This window comes from Bacillus rossius, chromosome 1 (assembly GCF_032445375.1).
Source record: "Bacillus rossius redtenbacheri isolate Brsri chromosome 1, Brsri_v3, whole genome shotgun sequence".
Classification (NCBI taxonomy): domain Eukaryota; kingdom Metazoa; phylum Arthropoda; class Insecta; order Phasmatodea; family Bacillidae; genus Bacillus; species Bacillus rossius.
This window is the reverse complement of record NC_086330.1, coordinates 306,681,063-306,704,078: the sequence shown is the minus strand read 5'-3', so window position 1 is coordinate 306,704,078 and position 23,016 is coordinate 306,681,063. Positions and strand designations below refer to the sequence as shown.

The 23,016-nt window shown below is 36.9% G+C and overlaps 1 protein-coding gene across 1 annotated transcript in view; it reads left to right on the top strand.

The window, feature by feature from the left end:
- Window positions 1-23,016, top strand: part of LOC134527867 (uncharacterized) — a 115,440-nt gene that overhangs the window by 19,637 nt on the left and 72,787 nt on the right. Inside the window, exons 2-4 of the mRNA XM_063360848.1 lie at window positions 12,929-13,049; window positions 15,093-15,278; window positions 16,622-16,728. Of these exons, the coding sequence (XP_063216918.1) occupies window positions 12,929-13,049; window positions 15,093-15,278; window positions 16,622-16,728 (414 nt within the window). The remainder of the gene's footprint in view (window positions 1-12,928; window positions 13,050-15,092; window positions 15,279-16,621; window positions 16,729-23,016) is intronic.

The window sequence follows — 23,016 nt, the reverse complement described above, 5'->3', positions numbered from 1 at the left end:
AGTCTTTACTATGATTGGGCTGACGGATTGCCTCTGAACGCCCTTACCTTCAACGACTTAGAATTAATACTTTTATCCATCAAAAAACAAAACAGTTTTACTAAGCAAACATACACCCCACACCCCTCAAAAAATTGTTATTACACAGGGCATTATTTACATGGCAGGAGACCGCACATACGAAGTGCGCAGCTTCAGGTTAGAAATATTGATTAAAATAACTGCTAAAGATGATAATTTGTTTATGAAAAAAACTGCACATGAAATACAGACACTTGGTTATTTACACACACATACATACATACATACATACATACACCCTGCATCGCTTCAGATGGAAGTACGATATTTTGAAAACCACTCAAGACTTACATCTGTTTATGAAAAGGAGCTTAAAATTAAAAATTTTCAAAGTTAATTTTAGAGATGAAACATCATGTGCAAGTCCTTGCATGCGAGAACATTTTATTACGCAATTATCTTCATTTTTCCCAAACCATAGGTCTGATGTCTGGATACCACACAAATCTCATACTTAACATATGCACTACGAGATGACTGCGCGCCAGTCCAAGCCCCCTGCGCTTAGAGACGAAACTGCACTAGAAGCGTTAGCAAGCATTGCAATTATCTCGCTTCAGTAATGCAGATTCACCTCTGACTAGGTGGACCTCCTGAAACACTAAACATAGGACAGTGAAACACATTAAAATAATGCATTTCAAAATAATTGAATAATATAAAACACTGCATATTTCTCTAGAATCACCACGCAACTGACAGCCCTTTCAATCACAATTCTGCGAATGCTATCACAGAATGCTATATTAAGAAAGAAAGGATCATTCATTCCTTCATTATGGAACACAGTAATACATCACATGAAGAGAAACAAAAAAGGAACACACTTCGTTCTTAGACTCGTGCCGCCTCCTTGACAGAGAGAAAAGTTTTTACACATAAAATAGTGTATATTTCTTTTCCAGCGATGAAGCTGTACTAATATCACCTTGACAAGCTTAGATGATCTAGGGAGAGACAAAGTAAATTAATTAACAATAAAAAAGTCGACTAAAATCATTTACAAACAATATACTTAATATTTCTTCGATTACATATTTTTCTCAATTTAATAAATGCGTGAACACAAAAATTTCCTTAAATCACTATTTATCAATTTTAAACTCTCATGTACATCAGGAAAAAATATATAGTTTCAGGCATTATTAGTTGTAATGTAAAAAATTCAAAACAGTTTCTTTGTGGGATGTGGTATGCTCACTCACGATCGAAAAAAGGAGGTGCTTCGCTGTAACACAAGGGGAGGGGGAAACCATCTTTAAAGTTGTCGTTGCTCATATATTTGGATATATAGTAATCAAGCAAGTAATAACATTTGGTAGTATAATCTCCGGCTGATTAAAGTTTATTTGCTAACATGAATTCACAAATTAAACGAATCTCTAAGTACATTTGCTTATCTTTTATAGAAAAAAAATGCACAGATTGATTTTTTATCATGAATAACCAGGAGCACACTAAAAAAACCAACGAAATTCTCGCCAATAATAACCAACAGCACACGAACAATAGAAAAAAAAACATTTTCTCAGTAATCACATACAGCATGCGGAGAAAATCACCAAAATATTGTCAAGAATATCCATTAATACATGTAGAATACCAATAAAGTCTTGACATAAAAAAGGCTGAAGTGCACGGACAAAAATCATCAAATTCTTGTCAGGTAAAAAAAGCAGAAGCACATGAAAAAAAAAAAACCAACAAAATTCTAACACAGTAAAGTTGAAGCACACGTAGAAATCTATCGAAATTTCATGTGAAAAAATAGGAGCACTCAGAGAAAACCATCAGGGAGAAGATGTTTAAAAACATCATAAATTATCAATTGTTTAAGCAAAGAGTTCACAAGCTGACTTGTGCTATAACTCTCATGTTACTTAAGCAAAGAGTTCACAAGCTGACTTGTGCTAGAACTCTCATGTTGCTTAAGCAAAGAGTTCACAAGCTGACTTGTGCTAGAACTCTCATGTTGCTTAAGCAAAGAGTTCACAAGCTGACTTGTGCTAGAACTCTCATGTTGCTTAAGCAAAGAGATCTGGCAGGATTTAATTTGAACTTTTTCTTAAACAATTGATAATTTATGATGTTTTTAAACATCTTCTCCCTGATGGTTTTCTCTGAGTGCTCCTATTTTTTCACATGAAATTTCGATAGATTTCTACGTGTGCTTCAACTTTACTGTGTTAGAATTTTGTTGGTTTTTTTTTTTCATGTGCTTCTGCTTTTTTTACCTGACAAGAATTTGATGATTTTTGTCCGTGCACTTCAGCCTTTTTTATGTCAAGACTTTATTGGTATTCTACATGTATTAATGGATATTCTTGACAATATTTTGGTGATTTTCTCCGCATGCTGTATGTGATTACTGAGAAAATGTTTTTTTTCTATTGTTCGTGTGCTGTTGGTTATTATTGGCGAGAATTTCGTTGGTTTTTTTAGTGTGCTCCTGGTTATTCATGATAAAAAATCAATCTGTGCATTTTTTTTCTATAAAAGATAAGCAAATGTACTTAGAGATTCGTTTAATTTGTGAATTCATGTTAGCAAATAAACTTTAATCAGCCGGAGATTATACTACCAAATGTTATTACTTGCTTGATTACTATATATCCAAATATATGAGCAACGACAACTTTAAAGATGGTTTCCCCCTCCCCTTGTGTTACAGCGAAGCACCTCCTTTTTTCGATCGTGAGTGAGCATTCCACATCCCACAAAGAAACTGTTTTGAATTTTTTACATTACAACTAATAATGCCTGAAACTATATATTTTTTCCTGATGTACATGAGAGTTTAAAATTGATAAATAGTGATTTAAGGAAATTTTTGTGTTCACACATTTATTAAATTGAGAAAAATATGTAATCGAAGAAATATTAAGTATATTGTTTGTAAATGATTTTAGTCGACTTTTTTATTGTTAATTAATTTACTTTGTCTCTCCCTAGATCATCTAAGCTTGTCAAGGTGATATTAGTACAGCATCATCGCTGGAAAAGAAATATACACTATTTTATGTGTAAAAACTTTTCTCTCTGTCAAGGAGGCGGCACGAGTCTAAGAACGAAGTGTGTTCCTTTTTTGTTTCTCTTCATGTGATGTATTACTGTGTTCCATAATGAAGGAATGAATGATCCTTTCTTTCTTAATATAGCATTCTGTGATAGCATTCGCAGAATTGTGATTGAAAGGGTTGTCAGTTGCGTGGTGATTCTAGAGAAATATGCAGTGTTTTATATTATTCAATTATTTTGAAATGCATTATTTTAATGTGTTTCACTGTCCTATGTTTAGTGTTTCAGGAGGTCCACCTAGTCAGAGGTGAATCTGCATTACTGAAGCGAGATAATTGCAATGCTTGCTAACGCTTCTAGTGCAGTTTCGTCTCTAAGCGCAGGGGGCTTGGACTGGCGCGCAGTCATCTCGTAGTGCATATGTTAAGTATGAGATTTGTGTGGTATCCAGACATCAGACCTATGGTTTGGGAAAAATGAAGATAATTGCGTAATAAAATGTTCTCGCATGCAAGGACTTGCACATGATGTTTCATCTCTGAAATTAACTTTGAAAATTTTTAATTTTAAGCTCCTTTTCATAAACAGATGTAAGTCTTGAGTGGTTTTCAAAATATCGTACTTCCATCTGAAGCGATGCAGGGTGTATGTATGTATGTATGTATGTATGTGTGTGTAAATAACCAAGTGTCTGTATTTCATGTGCAGTTTTTTTCATAAACAAATTATCATCTTTAGCAGTTATTTTAATCAATATTTCTAACCTGAAGCTGCGCACTTCGTATGTGCGGTCTCCTGCCATGTAAATAATGCCCTGTGTAATAACAATTTTTTGAGGGGTGTGGGGTGTATGTTTGCTTAGTAAAACTGTTTTGTTTTTTGATGGATAAAAGTATTAATTCTAAGTCGTTGAAGGTAAGGGCGTTCAGAGGCAATCCGTCAGCCCAATCATAGTAAAGACTCAAGTGTTGTCCGCTCGTTTTGCAGTATGGTTTCCTGGTACCATCCAATCTACACAAAATTTAAATATTATGTGTTTTAATATGTTGCCTTTGTAAATAAAAGTACATTATGTGGGCAAGTATGTATTTAATCTCAGTGCACGCATGCGCACGTATGTGTGTGTAAGTGTGAGCCAGTGTGTGGTAGGATGGTTAAGTCTAACATGTAAATAAAACCTATATGAGATAATATAATTTTTAATTTCTAGATGCAGTAACAGCATCCTAGGATGAAATTTCTACCATAAGGTAGTAAGGGAAGTATATTTTGTTTGGTCTTACAGAATTTTAGCGTGATGGTGAAGCAGCATCATTGTATGAGGGGAAGAGAGGGAGATGTTTTATTTGACCAATGAAAAGAGAGCTTAAGGAAAGTCTCCTTAAATGGTTGTGAAAAGGGTTTGTTCCTGGAACATCAGCAAAATGTGTCATTCTGTGGATGTTCAACTGATTGTTCGCAATGAAATGCTAAAAAATTTTAAACGAATGTTGGTCATAATAAATGTAGGTTAAATTTTTAATGTTGTAGTTTTGTAATGTGTTCTTACTTTTAACAAATGTATTAAACTTACCCGATTTATTTTTTATTTATTTCCTTACATATCTATAATGAATATTTAGCTGTATTTTCCTCGAACTCAGCTTGAGTGCTTCGTAATGACACTTTAACGAGTCTGTTGCCGTAGACCATGACTGCTACCTGAGCGCCTCATGGCGCCACAAAGTCGGGCGACTAATGGATCTGTTGTGACATGCACGGTCAAGTCTATTGTTCGGGTCCCCTCGGCACTGCGAGACGACATTTCTGAGTGATGAGTCACGATGCATGAAGTGCCTCGCGACCTAATCTCTCATCACCTAGGTCATTAGTGGTTTTACCCGAGAGTGGTTTCCTATGTTAAGTTATTACCTACATTTCTACCTCCCACCCCTCACAGACCTGCTACGACCTGCGCATGAGTCATGCTGGGTTTTTCCGAAGACAATGGTACTTCCCCTCCACATACTATATTCCTATTGGTAGGTTCGGTAAAAATACTATGTTCCTAATGATTTTTCCAAGAACAAGCAGGTCCGCGGCTATAAAAGGCCGGGATTAGCTGTCGGAGCTTCATTGTGTTCTTGGAGTTTGAGTGAGCTAGTTCGTGTGTGAGTTTAGCTGCTACCACGATTTCTACCGCCAACGCTACTTTGTGTTCTACAGCTCCACTTCATCTTTTTCTGAGGTATGCTACATGTTTCGTTAACATTGAATGTTTCTCAGCTTTTTCGTAGGTTATCAGCTAACTAGTTTTTTCTCTGTACACTTATGTGTGGGTAACCAGGAATTGTTTAGCTTAAACTTTTAACAGTACTTTAAAATTCTAGCATTTTTGGGTTGTGCATTAGAGTAGTTTTGAGGTTATGTAATCAATCATTTTTAGTTAACATTGAATATTTTTCAGCTTTGACTTTTATCAGTACTTTAAATATTCTACCATTTTTAGGATTGTACATGAATGAAGGAGTAGCTTTGAGGTTATGTTTGTAACTTTTTTTTATTTAGTAACATTGCTAACAGTTTAGGTTAGTAAGCTTGAGGGCTAGAGTTTTGAGGTTATGTTTGCAACTTTTTTTATTTAGTAACATTGCTATCAAGTTAGGTTATTAAGCTTGATGGCTAGAGTTTTGAGGTTATGTTTGTAACTTTTTTATTTATTACATTGCTATCAAGTTAGGTTAGAAAGCTTGAGGGCTAGAGTTTTGAGGTTATGTTTGCAACTTTTTTATTTAGTAACATTGCTAGTAGTTTAGGTTAGAAAGCTTGAGGCTAGAGTTTTGAGGATATGTTTGTTTTCATGTAACATCTAGCTACATTGTTTTCTTTATTCTTATGTTATAGTTCTCCGTACGTCGAGCTTCCTTCGCGTGTTCCGTACGTTGAGACCAGTCTACCGATTGTCGAGATGGCATTTACCGCGCAGAAATGCCTTTTTTGCTCTGCTACCTTCACGGCAGCTAAGAACCGCTACCGGCACGAGCGACAGTGTGCCGAGAACCAGCATCGTGACTACCAGCAGTGCCACCTATGTGGCAAGATGGTCGCACGCAGCGACAAGATGCAGCAGCACCTGTCAACATGTACTGGTGCTGTCGCCACGACATCAGGCACCCGGTGTAGCTTCTGCTATAAGGCCTTCGCCCGTGCTGATGTCGCCAGACTACATGAGAAGTCGGCTTGCGGTCTTAACCCTAACCGCATAGCACATTCCTGCACGAACTGTGCTAAAGAGTTCGTCAGGGCTGACACTCTTCGCAACCACATTAAGGTGTGCAAGGGGCCTGCTCCGCCTCCAACAAAGAAGCAGAGAATGGCAGCAGTTAAGCCAGCAGTACTGCCTAAACCATCGACCAGCCGAACAAAGGTGGTGACCGGCGCGGGTTTGGCCAATACCCATGGCTTCATCACCGCCGAAGTGGGATTCAAGGGCAACTTGAAGACTTATGTTGCTGTAAATACGTCAAGTTCTGCCAAGGACATTTGTACGTACCTGGACTCCATCAAGGCAAAAATAATAAGCCAACTTGAGGAGGAGATTGAAGAGAATGGACCGCTGAAGTTTAATGTCGTTCTTGAGTGCGACTACGAAAAACCAGTAGATGCCTGTGAAGACAAGAGGGCCTTCAAAACCATGAATGTTCCCCTCTACGCAGTTCATGAGGTGGAGGAGGCAGTTACCGAGTCCATCTCCAAGATCTGCAAGGAGGAGGAAGATTACATGGGTAAGGGGTCCGGATGGACTTTGTCGGCCGTTAAGCGACTTCAACTCCGAATAAACAAGCTTGATCCACTCCGTGCCAGCTCCTACATTGAATTACCTACTTCCATCAAAGACAAATACGCTGTGATCAATCCGCAAAACCTCGAAGACCACATGTGCTTCAAGTGGTCAATTCTTGTTAAGTACGTGGAAGGTGAGCATCCTGAACGTGTCAACCAGCGCTACCATGACTTGGAGGGGAAGTTCAACTTCAACAACATTGACTCCCCTACTCCAATCAAGCAAATACCGCTGTTTGAAAAACAGAACCCTGGAGTCTCCATCAACATTTACAGTATCGACGAGAATCTGAATGTTGTTCCTGCACGAGTCGCTCCTGAAGAAAAAGAACATCATTTCGATCTTCTGCTCTTGGTCAATGACAATTCGTCCCATTTCGCCTACATCAATAATTTTTCTGCTCTGGTTCGGTCCCAAATCACTACACACACTGAGGCTATTCATGTTTGCAAAAGATGCTTCAAGCATTATGATGATCAGGATAGGGTTAGCGGGCTTACTGGTCTTCAGTGTTTGGAAAAACACAGTGAGCTCTGTAAACAGCATGCTGCTGTTAGGATGGAAATGCCCCAGGTTGATGAAAATGGTTTGCCTCCTGTTTTGAAGTTCAAAAACTTCCATCACAGTGATAAAATGCCCATCGTGGTATATTGCGACTTTGAAGCTATTCTGGAGAAAATCCATACATGTCACCCGAATCCTGATGAAGCATACACACTGCAGTATCAAAAGCATAAAGCGTACAGCTACTGCATTTACGTGAAAGCAGATAACTCCGTGATTCCAGTACACCTCACTTCTTCACTTCCTTCACAGCCTGAAGTGTATCGCGGTTGTGACGCAGAAGATAAATTCATATCCCGCATTGTGGAGATTGGACATGACGTGCAGAAAATATTTTCTATGTCTGTTCCTATGACTCCGCTCACACATGCACAAAACACTGCTTTTCTGCAAGCAAGGTGTTGTTGCTACTGTGGAGGAAAGTTTGGAGGGGTCGTAAAGAAAGTTCGTGATCATAATCACTTCACCGGCGAATTTATTGGACCTGCATGTAATGACTGCAACCTTCTCAGGCGCAGACCGAAAAAGATGATTGTGTTCTTCCACAACCTGGCGTACGACCAGAACTTCATTATCAGGAAGTTGGGGTACGACACTAAAGACATCTTCATCATTCCTAATTCGGAAGAGAAGTTGATAACTTTTTCCAAGAAGTTGCATGATAAGTTCAGCATTCAGTTTGTCGATACGTTCCGTTTCATGAGTCGGGGTCTTGCTTCGCTCGCAGAGTTCTTGCCTGCAGACAAGTTTGTCAGTACTGCTGAGTTTTTCGCTCCTGATGAGTTGGAGTTGGTTACTCGCAAGGGAGTCTTCCCCTACGACTTCGTTGATTCTTTTGCTCGACTAGACGATACTAGTCTTCCATCTATCGATGAGTTCTTTAATATTCTGACTGATTCTGGTATTTCCGAGGCGGATTACGCTCACGCACAAAATGTCTGGGACAAGTTTCAGTGTGCTACTTTGGGGGAGTACGCTGACTTGTACCTAAAGACGGATGTCCTGATTTTGGCGGACGTATTCGAGAATTTTCGCAGTCTTTGCTTGGAGACGTACAGTCTAGACCCGTCACACTACATTTCCTGTCCTGGGTTCGCTTTCGATGCGATGCTTCGCACCACAGGAGTACAACTCGAGCTTCTGACAGATTACGATATGTATATGTTTGTGGAAGCAGGTATTCGTGGGGGTGTAGCGCAAAGCATCAAACGTCATTGTGTGGGTAACAACAAATACGTTCCTGAGACACATGATGTGTCCAAGCCATCCACATATCTACAGTACATTGATGCAAATAATTTGTACGGGTGGGCGATGTCGCTGTCGCTTCCGATTCGACGTTTCAAATGGTCAGACACATCTATTGATGTCATGACTATTCCAGAAAATTCTCCTATCGGGTACATTATCGAATGTGACGTGGAGTACCCTACTGAACTCCACGAAAGTCACAAAGACCTTCCGTTTCTCCCCATCAATCAATGTCCGCCCGGCTCCAAACAATCAAAGCTCATGACAACACTAGAAATTAAGGAACATTACATTGTACACTACAGAAACCTCCAGCAAGCAGTATCACATGGGTTGATAGTTACTAAGGTACACAGAGTCCTCCAGTTTGAGCAGTCGGCGTGGTTGGAGCCATACATTAAGCTCAACACCAATAAGCGCAAGGCTGCAGCCAACGAATTCGAGAAGGAGTTATTTAAGCTCGCTGTAAACAGTACTTTCGGGAAACTGATGGAGAACAAGAGGCGGAGGCTCAAAATGGAGTTGGTATGTTCCGAGAAGCGGTTCAAGAAACTGGTGTGTCGTCCATCCTTCAAGGACCGCACAATGTATGAACCGAACTTGACTCTAGTCCACCTGAACCATGAGACCATAATTTTCGATAAGCCAATCTATGCCGGACTCGCAGTACTTGATCTCTCAAAAACACTCATGTACGACTTCCATTACAGCACAATGAAACCCAGATATGCAGAAAACATTCATCTGGCATACATGGACACCGATAGTTTCGTATACGAGATACAAACCGATGATTTCTACCATGACCTCAAAGCCGATCCTACACTCATGGAGAAGTTCGACACCAGCTGCTACCCTTCCGACCACCCTTGCTTCTCCCCCATCAACAAAAAGGTTGTCGGAAAGTTTAAGGATGAGTGTGGGGGGAAAGTGATGAGTGAGTTTGTCGGTCTGCGGGCCAAACTGTATGCATACAAGTGTGGTGACAAAGTTGAGAAGAAGGCCAAGGGTATCCAGCGGTGTGTGGTCAAAAACCGCATAACATTCAGTGACTACCTGGATGCCCTGCACGATCACCACACACGACGAGTAGCAGTTAGGGCCATACGCTCGAGGCAGCAGGTGCTCTATAGCGAGAGCACAAATAAGCTGGCCATAACATGGGAGGATGATAAGCGCCAAATATGTGAGGATGGCATCCATACGGTTCCCCACGGCTATGTTGGAGATGAATTATCTGTTGTATAGTTCCAGTCTTTTTGTTGTAAACAGTTTTCGTTTTTGTATATAGTTTCTGTTTTTTTTATAGCTTCGTTTGACAAGTATATTTTTCTCTCCTTGAGGGTTTTGTTTTGTACAATATATTTCTTTGATTCAGTAAATATAATTTTACCTACATATCGCTTATTTTTTTTTTAATTAATGCCCTATATTCCTCAAGGTACTTATACTTAATTTGATATCGTAAAATGATCATGTAATTAGACACAAACACCTAAAATATCTGCTTCCATGCAGCTTTTAAACACAGGAACGCAAACACGAACACTAAGAAATGATATTATACACAAACACCTAAATATCTGCTTCCATGCAGTTTTAAACACGAATACACAAACATTAATTTATTTAGTATGTTTACATGTATGATAGGACTATGAAAAATTTCTGGTCAGCTAAGATGGAGTAATAAATGTTTTTTAAATTATCATTACTTTAACTAACGCATCCACAACGACAGTATTGATAACATATATTTTAGTTAAAACCTATAAGTGATAAGACTTTAAGAAAAAATGTCGGTTACAACAACAAAGTGACTGTGGATTTTGTGGATCTTGTGGATTCTGTGGATTTTGGTCTATAAGGTTCATAACAATGTTGGTAGAGAATTGTAACTCGACCTTACATACACTAACATACTTTAGAAACCTACAACCGATGACGACACCCACCAGATGAAATCAAGATGGTAGTCTCCACTAAATAAGATGGCTGCCTCCAGCAGACAACGATGGTATATTTTTTTTCCTGATTTTCTAAGTTAATAATTATGATTTTCCAAGATGGTGGATGTAACGAAAAATTGTAACAGGAATGAGTGGGGTGTTCGATGACGATGTCATTGTAACAGAGGGGTGGGGGTGCTAGATGATGTATTTGTAATTTAGAGGAGTGGGGTGTTCGATGCGTAGGTTTTTAATTAAAATTTTATTAAATAATATTTTTAATTTTATTTTAAAATTTTGATTATTTAATTTTTTTAAATTTTAAATTTTTTTCATTAAAATCGGATAATAAATAAAGATTTTCAAGATGGCGGACGAAACTCAAAATGGCGGAATGATCTAGAAAACAAAATGGAGGAAAGTTCTAGAAAAACAAAATGGCCTCCGGGTTCAAAGGTCAAGGTCAAATCCAAGATGGCTGCAGGAAGTGATGTAATCCAAGATGGCAGCCGGAAATGACGTAATCCAAGATGGCCGCCGGAAATGACGTAATCCAAGATGGTCGCCGGAAGTGACGTAAACCAAGATGGCCGCCGTGGCTCCCCGGCTCCCCCACCACCCACCGGTGTCCCCATACATACTATAATTACCTACTCACTAATTTTCCAGAAGTTCATCTTCAATTTAATTTTATTGTGAATAATTTTTGGTATGAACTAAATTTTAATTTGTTCTAACTATAATGTTGATTTTGTGTCTGATCAGATGGAATTAGAAGTTGCTGTTTGATTAATAACTTAACTTTGCAATTTACTTTTGAGAATTTACCTTGTCCCTTAAGTGTAGTTCATATCCAGTGGTCCAATTTGCTGACACCATTGAGCAAAAATAGCCGTAAGCACTGTTTAAAGGCACTCATTGATAACATGATCTGAGCTGATAATATTAAATTGAGTTTGAAGTTACATGATTTGAAACAATTCCTTTTTTAGTAACTTATATCTTATTTGAATATTGTAAACAGATTTCACATTTGTAATTTGAAGCTTTACTATCACTAAATAAACTTATAGTCCTCGACTACTGAATCCATCTGTGCTAATTCTAAATGATAAGCAATTATGATTTATATCAAAACATACTAATATTCATTTAACTGTGAACGAGGGAATATTTTGTGTGATACAATATCGCCGTGGTAAAGGTAAACAACAGTTGAAAAAAAATTGACTATAATTATAAGCATAGTTCAGGCGTTACATTTAAAAACAACTATTTTCCTACTGTGATAACATATTTAAATAGTTTCTCTCCCAAAGTTAAATCTTTTGACCAACACGTTTAATCTTTATAATTATTTTAATTTAATTTGTACGCGACATTTATTTAGGGGTAAAGAGAGCAATGAGTTGAAGGACTGTATTCTTGATATTCGTGTTCCCGAGACGCTGCAAAAATATAAGGACTGTATTCCTGCATTTGTGTTGCTAAAAATTCACTTGTTACAATAAAATAGTTATTATTTAATTAATAAAGTAGCCAATAAAGCTTTTTTTATGGCGAATGAGTACTGTGGTCTATTATTTTAGTAACAGGACAAAAAATTTTAACAGGGTCAGAACTGGAACTATTTTATGGCTAGTAACAGGCCGCAGTTAGTCTTCCAAAATATTAAAAATACTTCATACCCCTAAGTCTGGCCCCCCCCTACAAATTATCATATGGGCGCCCTTGAGAGCAGTATAAAGTGGCAGATACTGTATTATTGTTTGTTTGTGTGAAGTGGCATTGTCGAGGAGTGGAGTTCCATATTGCCTTTGAATATATATACTGTATAGAAGTCGCGAGTGGATAGGATTTACTCTATGTTTTTCAGAAGCGTATGATGAGCAGCTTGGGAACTTCACCGCTGCAGTGCGCTGCCGTAACGCCCTGTATCGTCTTGGTTGTTATTTACACGTTAGAGCGCAGCGCTGTCGCCCGCTGTCATTCCCCGCACACCCCACCCATCATTCACTGCAGCTCAAGGTCGTTCAACGGGAGGGGGAAGGGGTGTTTGAAGAGTTCGACACTGGTCCGCTAGGGACCACCACAAGTCGATGCCCTAGAGATGGTGGCGATTGCGGCGGTGAATTAACCAACTACCTCAAAACCGTATTAGAAATTTTAACCTGGGCTGGCGACTTCTATACAGTATATGTATTCAAAGATATTGCCTAGCTGTGTGTGGTTGTGCTTGCAGGTGCGCGAGCCGGTGCTATGCCCCGTGTGCGGGGACACGGCGTCGGGGGTGCATTATGGCGTGCAGACGTGCGAGAGCTGCAAGGCCTTCTTCAAGCGGAGCGTGCAGCGCGAATACCAAGGTGCGTGCCTTGCCGTGCATTCTTCTCCCGAGACCTCTGCCGATGCTCTGAAACTACTTGAATAGTCTTAAATAATCTTCTCTTGAATCAAAATCACTCCCATATATTTTTATTTTATACACCTTAAAATCAATCAGTTGAAATTTAAATTGAAACTTGAGTAAAAGTACACGTTCAGTAATCATACACCAATAAGAAATAAATATGTTGAAAAATAGCCATCTATTTTGTTAAAAGTTAAATCACTTTGAAGAAAAAAACATAAAAAAAGTACGAGAAAATCTCTAATAATGTTAATCTTGGCAATCTTATATACCTAGCTATTTTGTCTGCACGATTTTGATCTCAGTGTGAAAACATGTAAATTGACTTGGCAGCCCATAATTGCTAAGCATTTTTTCTATATGTTACTTATTCTGATGCTAAATACGCACTTTGTGTCATGAAGGTAAAGAATTCAAGCTTTAGGAATGTGTAATTATAGAGAAAATATGATCACTTTGTGATATTATGTTGTTAAGGGCTACATTTATAACACAACTTGACGAGCAGAAGTAATATACTTATTTTAAAGTATTGGGTGCTGTTAAAAGCCTCAGGATGGTTCTAATGCTCGACACTAGCAAAGTGTTGGTCTGTCATTTGGCATTAATATGCTACATGGGCAACAACATTCATTTGTCTCAAATATGTTTTCAAATTAAGTATGATTATTTTCTATGTTGAGATGTACTTTGTAATGTATAACTAAAATATACAAATTCCAAGCTTTCTCTAAACCATGTAACATACGTACATGCAGAAATTATTAGAATAGGTTTTTATATATTTAGTAAGAAATTTTATTCTTTAAGATGGTACGATCAGGATGTCTACAAGTCATAAAATTGAAGAAAATGTACAACTGGTTACAGAAGTCTTCAAAAAGTGATGAAATAAAAAATAAAGTGCAAGATGTTAAAAATGTTAATACTCACTAACTTTTTGCTTCTACATTTTGGTTTTTTAAGTCTCACCTCAGATTAAAGCCACACATCTATATATATAAATTAAGATGTTGGTATGTATGTGTGTGTATTTATATGTGTGTGTGTGTTTAGGTGTGTAGGTAGGTAGGTAGGTACGATAAACTCACACTGTTTGACAGATCACCGTAAAAGTTGACACATAAAGTGTTTTTATCATGGAGAAGGTTTTAATGCTAATAATTTTTTATAACTTGCCGCTATATGGCACAGCAGCGTATAAACTTATAAACCATTCAACCGATCGCCATGGGTAAACAGAAAATCATAGGTCATAGACATAGAAACAGTAATTGTGTGTCATTTCTCTATGTCTACCACACTGTCATATAGCGCTATCCGTTTAGCTGCAACTCGCGGACAATTTATCTTCCTGTGTTCAGCCCGGGCAACACCGGGTATTGCAGCTAGTTAATTATAAATTCCCTAGAGTTCTGCTTATCTAAACCAATTGGGACTGAGACATGTTCGTTTTAGCCGAATAATTGTTGTAATACAACAGTGTGTAATAAAATACATCTATAAGCATTAAGTTACCATGTAACACTAAACATTTTAATAAATGAGACAAGATATCAAAAATAATTTTTAAAATAAAAACTTTTCAAATTAATTTTGTTCATTTTCACCCTAAACTCTTTTGAATTACCTAGTCAGATCTTTGGATTAACGGGACTCCCATTGTAGTTGAATACTTACATCTGAAAATATGTATGCTTTCAAATAAAAAAATGGCATGTTCCTGTTAGTTTGGTGTTACATTTGTATTATTATATTTAATATAACGCTGTTATATAAAAAGTTCTACAAAATTTCTTTTAAAAAATCTTAAAAAAGTCCTTTTATTGGTTCACCAGGTATCTGTAAACACTGATGAAAACATCACTCGCTCATATTAAAGATTGCATACTTTGCCATTGTTGAATGTGTTAATTGGGTGATTGGTGTAGACGTAGAGTAAGAGGGTAAGCACTCTGGCGGTAGACGAGACTAGAAGGGAACGTGTGGTGTTCCTCAGGCCAGGCACTGTACACCTGCCGGAATGGAGGCCAGTGCGTCATCCTGAAGGAGCGCAAGGCAAGCTGCCCCGCGTGCCGCTATGCCAAGAGCCTGGCCTGCGGAATGCGCAAGGAGTCCGTGCGTGTGGACGTGTCCTGGGGCCGCAGGGGACGTGCAAAGCAGGCTGCTTCCGCTCCAGCCATGGGTAATGCCTCGCCTTGCGTCGCTTACTTCTCTTGTGCGTCTTTGGTGTTCTGGATAGTGTGTGCCAACACGCCGGCATGACTCAGAACTTAAGGAGCACCGAGTCTGCACTGAAGTGGTAACAAACTGTATTGTGGCGTTACAAGTGTTACTTTGGCTGTCAAACACACTTAACATTTGGTCTATAAAATGAAAAGACTGTTTAGTCTTTTCACTTTAGCTTTTCTGAGATCAGGCATGCCAACATAACAAACACCAATTGTTTTATACATCCACAATTTATTTTAAGACTCTTACATGAGTGCTACGTGTTTCTAGCCAGTATTTTCAGTATTAAAGTTGCAACAAAAAGAATGAGGTGTTCTAGCATAACCAGATTTATCTGACAAAATAATCATACGCTTGTCACATGATTATGTTTGCGGCTTTGTATGACGTAAAGAACACGGGGACATCACTGCCATGTGGTTCCAAGGGTGGCAATATTTCCACTATACTTCATCCCACTTAACCCTTATTTGCATCACTGTGCTCGTGTTTCGTCCAACGTGAGGACCAATTTGACGACAGGCGACGGCTCAAAACTAGTAGGCCATGTTTCTCCTGCAAGCAGATGCTGACGTGTTTGTGGTGTTTGTGTTTCACTGCGGCATGCTCATTTCTCTTGGCAGCCGCCACTTCACACTGCTTATTTCAGTTTCTGCCTCATACCAATTACGTCATGGTTCTGCCCTGCTTTCTGCATCCCTTCAGCTGTCGGCCTTGTTATTGTAATTTAAATATAATTATAAGTTAAGTATATTTTAATAAGTTTTAAAAATTATTTTATATTTTCCAGTGAGTTAAAATCGACTTGTTAACTTGAACTGTGTAGATTTTTTGAGGACTGAAACTATATTTACGTGTTTAAAGGCTGACAACACTTTTAAAAGTATTTATTAATATGAACATCTTTATTGTTTTACAAAATATATTTTAAGACAGAGATGCTGTGCTGTCGTGCAAGTGAAATAGGTACCGAAATGAACAAACATCTCTAAACTACTTATTATAACTATTACCTTATTATGAGGTCAATATACATATATATATTTGTCCATTATGCATGGCTACATGCACACACAAACCCACGTACCAATACAATAATAAAGTACTCTGTACACACATAATTTTAAATACCATTTTCAATATATGTCACAAAGATATCAGCCATAATTCAGACTATAATTTATTTTCAAACAATTTGTTTCTGTACTCAATTAGCATCATCATACGTGTTGCCGTAAAGACATGGCAATGTGAGGAAAGCACGTCTGCTCCTTATGTGTGGCCGGTCTCTTGCAGGAACGCTGACCGTCGAGGAGATTCTGAGGATTGCCAAGAGCTTTGATAGTGCGCCGCAGCCCACGCCCGTTGCCAGGGACTCGAACCCGCCACAGCCGAGCTCTCAGGTACTGTGCGACATAGTGTTCTGGAAGTATTGCAATTGTGATATGTTGTAGTACGTACAATCCAAACTGTTGGTAGTTAAAGGCACAGGCTGGTAGTTGCTCTGGAATCCCTTAAACCAAGTGTGAAGCTGTGCGACGTCCAGCAATGTGGAGCACGGTAGTTCGCCGACTGTTCACAAGTCAATATGGCTGCCAGCTACAGCACATGTACACATCAGGAAACTAAACTCATAACAAATCATTGGTAACTCCAATTTGTTGGAGGAAAAAAAATGCCTTTTTCATTATTTGTTGCAACTGTTTTGTTGGAAGTGAGTCAAAACTGGCCACTGCATTCAGACGAAAGACCTGTATCTGTTTGGTTTCGTATTTCTGTGAGTGAGAGACTCAGCCTTCATCAAAATCATTTAACATTTCTATTGTTAGTTCTATGCTATACAGGAAAATAATGGGATTATTCTCTTTAGTAGGCAGTGGCTAGTTATTTTCCTTTTCCCTGTCCATTTCTATTTTCTATTGACTCCATTTTCGCCGAAACGTTAAAAAATATAAATGAAATTAAAAAAAAATTTTATGAACTAAAAATTAAATAAAAATGCTAGGTTTTTTAAATTCACAACATATTAGTTGATTTAAAATCTAAATTTCTTCAGCTACTAGATTATGTTTTGCTGTCTGTAATGTAGCTTTGTTCTGAATTTTAGTTTAACTGATCAAAAATATGGTGCACCCCAAGGTACGTTTAATGCAAGTACTACAGTTACAGCAATATCTGTAGCTTTGGGGTAAAAGTTTTTGGTATGTTGAAACACCCAGACGTGTCATGGCATCACTCTGTACTTAAAATGTTTGCCATTTTGGGTTTATCAATGTCATGTTTGTTCCTGATGTGTTGTGATGAAGGGGAAATGTAATGAATTGTAGAATAGATGTTCTTATGTACAACACTGTAACAAGATTTCACAAGGTCATGGCGTGGTCGAACAAAGTTTTAAGCCATTTGTTCTCCTGTGGTCCTAAACAGGGTGTCTGCAAGTCATGAGACTCGCGAGGAAGTCTCTAGCTAGACAGCGACGGTGCTGGAAGTCACAAAACTTTAATTTCCAGAAGCCTTTTGCTAACTTGCATTTGGTTTTTTAATGCTTACTTCAGTTAACAGTTGCACATTAAATATAAATGTTAGGGCACTGTCCACTTAAAATATGTATGTGGAAATTATCCCTGTAAAGCCACATTGTCATTTACAGTTAAAATCTATTTTGTATACACTATCAAACTATTATTATTATTATTATTATTATTATTATTATTATTATTATTTTAATTTGTTATATGCCCACCAACAGTTATTAAACTTTTGAGGTGGGCATGATACACATAAACAGGAACACAGTTATCACTGCCAATGTTTGGTCTCGCACCATTGTTGATACCATTGCAGACAGAACCTCTCAAAATAGCCATCAAACAAGGGCAAGAGTAGCACTGAAGTGTTTTCAGAATTACTCTATGGAGTATATTTCCTAAAATGCCAATATCTATAATGTAAAATGTGGTCTAGTTGGGCGCCGTGAAAACTCTATAAAGTACTAGTGCTGTGATTGTGTATGTAGCACAACTACTAACCTCTACAGAATATTAACTAAAATATGTCTTGTTATGTTGATAGTGAAAATAAATTATTCTCAAGTTGTATGTACTGGTGTAGTTTGACTCAGTGTGAATACCAAACAATAAAATGTCGTATAATTCCTTAGCAGTATGTCTCCTTCTCTTTGGTGTAAGTATTCTGACCTTAAAATCAACAAATATAAGTAGTGTGTTTAAAAGCATTAACTTCTCTATGACTGCTGATCTCAGTGTAATAATAACTAATTATTCTTTCAAGAAAATCCAAGCTAAATATTTCTGTCTATCTGGTTTAACATACACATGATATGTAAGTATGGTTATCAATCGGAAAAATAAAATATAATGAAAATTTAACTTTTTACTAGGGTCAAAATCATGGTTGTATGGGTGACAATACTCTTTTGCAACATATCCAACTGTAACATGAAAAGTGACAGAGTCAATGATTAGCAAGCAACATACAAATACCTTTGAGACAATTATTCATGTTTAAATAGGTTTTTCATTAAACAAAATTTCAATATCCGTTATACTTAAATGTCTTTCAGAACTAATTACGTTTTACGTAATTGTATCACTGAATAATAGTTTGGTTATCAGTCAATATTTTAAATATTATTGAAACACATTTTAACTGGCAAATTAGTCTTTTCTTTGTTTTTACTAGCTCAGTCTCTTTCGGTAGATCAAACTGTCTCAAGACTTCTGGACCTGGGGCTATTCTTTAAACATTCAAGACAATTAATGACTTTAACAGATTTTAACTTTGATATCGTACATATTACTGATCAATGTCAGTTAACCAGGTCCAGTATGTACAAGCTACAAGTCTTTACGTAGTTAAGTAGTATTAAGTTGTTTTGCGAGTTTCAAATTAGGTCTTGATCGTAAACATCATAGTTTAAGATATCTTGCCATTAAAATAGGACAGGTAACTTCTCGCTGTTCTTGTTAATTCGGGGATGGGGCAAACAAACCTCGTCGCGTCGTTACAATACCAAGAGGCTGTGGAAAACCTCTCCGAACCCCTGTCTCTCCTCCGATGTTGCTGGTTAGATCTCACTCTCCTCCGATGTCGCTGGTTGGGTCTCCGTCTCGATGCACCTCCTCTCGTGCTGCTGGTACTCCAGCAGGACTGGCGTCGGTCACCTGGAGTCGTCTAGAAGGATGATGTCCTCCGGTACACCGTCTACGATGCCGTCTACCGCTGTCGAACTCTTTCCATCTCGAAGATTGATAGTCCTTTTCTTCTTTTCTTCTTAATTCGTCGTTGATCCAGTTCTATTTATGCTGTTAGTCAAAACTTATCGTCGTCGTAGATTCTTTAGTAGAGCTTCGAACATCGGTAACTACCTCTTCTTCATTGTGTAGTTCCGGTATTTATTATAAAATCATCAATTTCACGTAGATTCTAGCTATTCAGTCGTCGTACCAATGTTTTACGTGATATTCTTACATTCGTTTATGACTAAATCACGGAGCTCTTTCTCTCTAATCCTTCTCCCATGATAGTAGAACAGAAACTCAAGTTCCAATTTGTTTCAAACAGTCAAAGCTTTCTCTATTGAACACTCTCCGAAATCACACTGGAAATATTAAATTCTTTAAATAAAATATATGCGCAGTCGAGCGTCCAATCACATATACTCTTTCCTCAGTAATGACCCAAAAACAATATTAAAAGGTGTAAGCTCATTTCCTATTCGTCGCCGTTTAACAAATGTTTGCAAAGACATTTCATAAAATTATTACTTAGATAAAACATGAAAATACTTAAAGAGTAAAACCAAATTGACCTGACCATAGAGATACAATACTGGTAAATATAATTCATAACAGGACTAAGACAAAGTCATAGAGGTAAGAAGTAAAATAATAAACATAAAATTCATTTCTATTGAGGGCTTCTCAAATACCTCTATAGCACAGATAGCGGTGATAACAACAAATTCAAACAAACATGGACAAACAAAACAAACACTAAACAGAAAATCAACACAAAGGAAATAATAACATAAACAGACACATAAAACATATAATTACTTATTAATAAACACTATAAATTGTAAAAAACTTAAAACTAAACACAATGAACAAGATAAAAATGTTTATAAAAACATTATATGGATACAAACTTATTACTTGGATTTAAAAAAAAAATCTATAAAGTTTAGGAATGAATAATTTTTTTAAAATACAAGAATTAATTTAGTAATTCCTTGTAAACAGTAATAGTTAATGTTTGTTTAAAAATGGGTAAACTAAATGATAGCCAATTAACTAAGGAAAATTATCCAACTTAATATAATAAGAAATTAGTCTGTACAGAATATCATTTTTTTCGTTAAGAGGTAGACTTTAGTTGACTAAAAAATTGTGGAACTCTTTGAGTCCAGTGTTGTCGAGAATGTATTAACAGTTGATTAAAGAATTAGAACAGTTTTTAACGAAAAGAAAATCGAGAAGAGCTCTACGATAAGCTGAAGGAGAATTTTAAGTTTAAATTTAAATTTAATTTTAAAAGTTTCAAAATGTGTTTGAATGGATTCAATTTTAACAGAATTAGAGGAATTGATTGAATTCCAAATTATTGAACAATATTCTAATCAGGAATTAAAGAAAATATAGAATAATAATGGAATCATGATTGGTAGATTAAAAAGTGATGTATCTAATTAAACCAAGGATTCTTCTTGAGCCAAATAATAATAATGTGGAGGTGAAAATATAATTTTGAGTCAAAAATTATGCCCAAATGTTTTAAGGAAGATGCTTTATGAATTATAGAATTGTCTATATTCAGAAGACATGGGGAAATATTTCCTAGTAAAGGATATAATTTTGGTTTTTTCCTTGTTGAGAGATACTGAATTAAGATTACACCAATTTTAGATTGCATTAATGTCTGATTGAAGTAAAAGACAGTCATTAAGGGAAGTGATGGTTCCACAAATTTTAAAATCTTCCGCAAACAGCACTCCAGATGACTGGAACAAAACATGAGCGATATCATTAATAAATATATTAAAGAGTATAGGTGACAAGGTACCACCTTGAGGTACACTTGAACTGGCTAAATAAAATGATGAATTACAGTTATTAATGGAAACATCACAACTACAGTTTTTGAGATAGCTTGTAAACCAGCTAACACAATTATCGCTGAGTCCAAAATTAGATAATTTTATAAGTAGAATATAATGATTAACAGAATCAAAAGCTTTTGTCAAATCAAAATATTAGACATCAACCTGGCCTCTATTTGTAACTGCATTGAAGATAGGTTTAAAAATGGTGATAAGATTGGTGGCAGTGGACATGCAAGTTCTAAACCCATGTTGATTGTGATGTAAATTATTTTTCAAAGGGAAATGAATAATTTTGATAATTTTTTTCAAAAATTTTGAACAACCAATAAGAAGAGAGATAGGTCATAGTTTAACACATTAAATTTAGACCCACTTTCAAAAATGGGAATAACCCTAGCTAATTTCCAATTGTCAGGAAAAACTTGTGTCTTCAAGCTCATGTTAAAAAAATGTTTTAGAAGGGGAACCAGTAAGTGGGAGCAACCTTTAAGAATAAAGTTAGGAATTCCATCAGGACCAGAGGACAAGGACGAATTTAGGGACTGATTCCCCAAAGTACCTAAACTTTCGGAAATGTCAGGAACTGTGATAGTGTCATCACAGATCATTGGGGGAGGGGTTTGGGACTTATAATTCGAGGACACATTAACACAAGAAAAAAAATAAGCAAAAATATTTGATAGTACCACAGGATCACTAGATACAACTCCATTGACTTTATAAGTGCATGATGTTCATAAAACAGTTTTTAAGTACTTTGATGTAAAGCCAGAACTTTTTAGGATTGGTCTTGGTGTTATTAATAGTTCTGGTCTAATACATTTTGTCACGCTTAAGTAAGTTCTTGACGTGCCTGCGGTAGAGAGAAAACAAAGAATAGTATTATTACATATTAATATTTCTTTTGTAAAGTTTATGATAGTAAAGTATATAATTAATAACATTTAAATAAAACTGTAAATGGTCTAAAATTGTTAGTAGAAATCTGATGAAGATTATTAACATCACACAAACTTAAGTTTCAAATACAGACAAAAGTGTAATAATAAAATATAATATGAAAGTAGCACTTATAATTCAGACCTCTTTAGTAACTTCTTTGTTTACTGATTGTAAATACATACATATAAATTATTTAAAAGTTCAAAGAGAAGGAACGTATTTTACATCTTTCTTTAGATTTTGTGCTTGTTTTCCCTGGAAATTGACAGTTGGCTTGAAAGTCATATCTGAATATTATCCATTATACAACTGGCATTCAGCATCTATCGTCCTTGCAAACAAAAGCTTGCCCATAACAATCATTTTATTATTCATTTTCCTGTCTGGTTTTTCCCCGTATGCTTCAATTCAAATTTACATCACTCTTTTATTAGTAGCTTGGCTCGACAGTGACTCTTTATTGCTTGTCTCTTACCGCTCACCTCTGTCTCAACACATTGCCTTGTACTACTCACTCGTCCGCTGCACGCACAACACCTGTGTGCTTCTGCACCAATGCACCAATCTTCACACACGAAGTCCGCCACTCACCTGCAACTATCGCTCATCAAGAGGTCACTCGTCC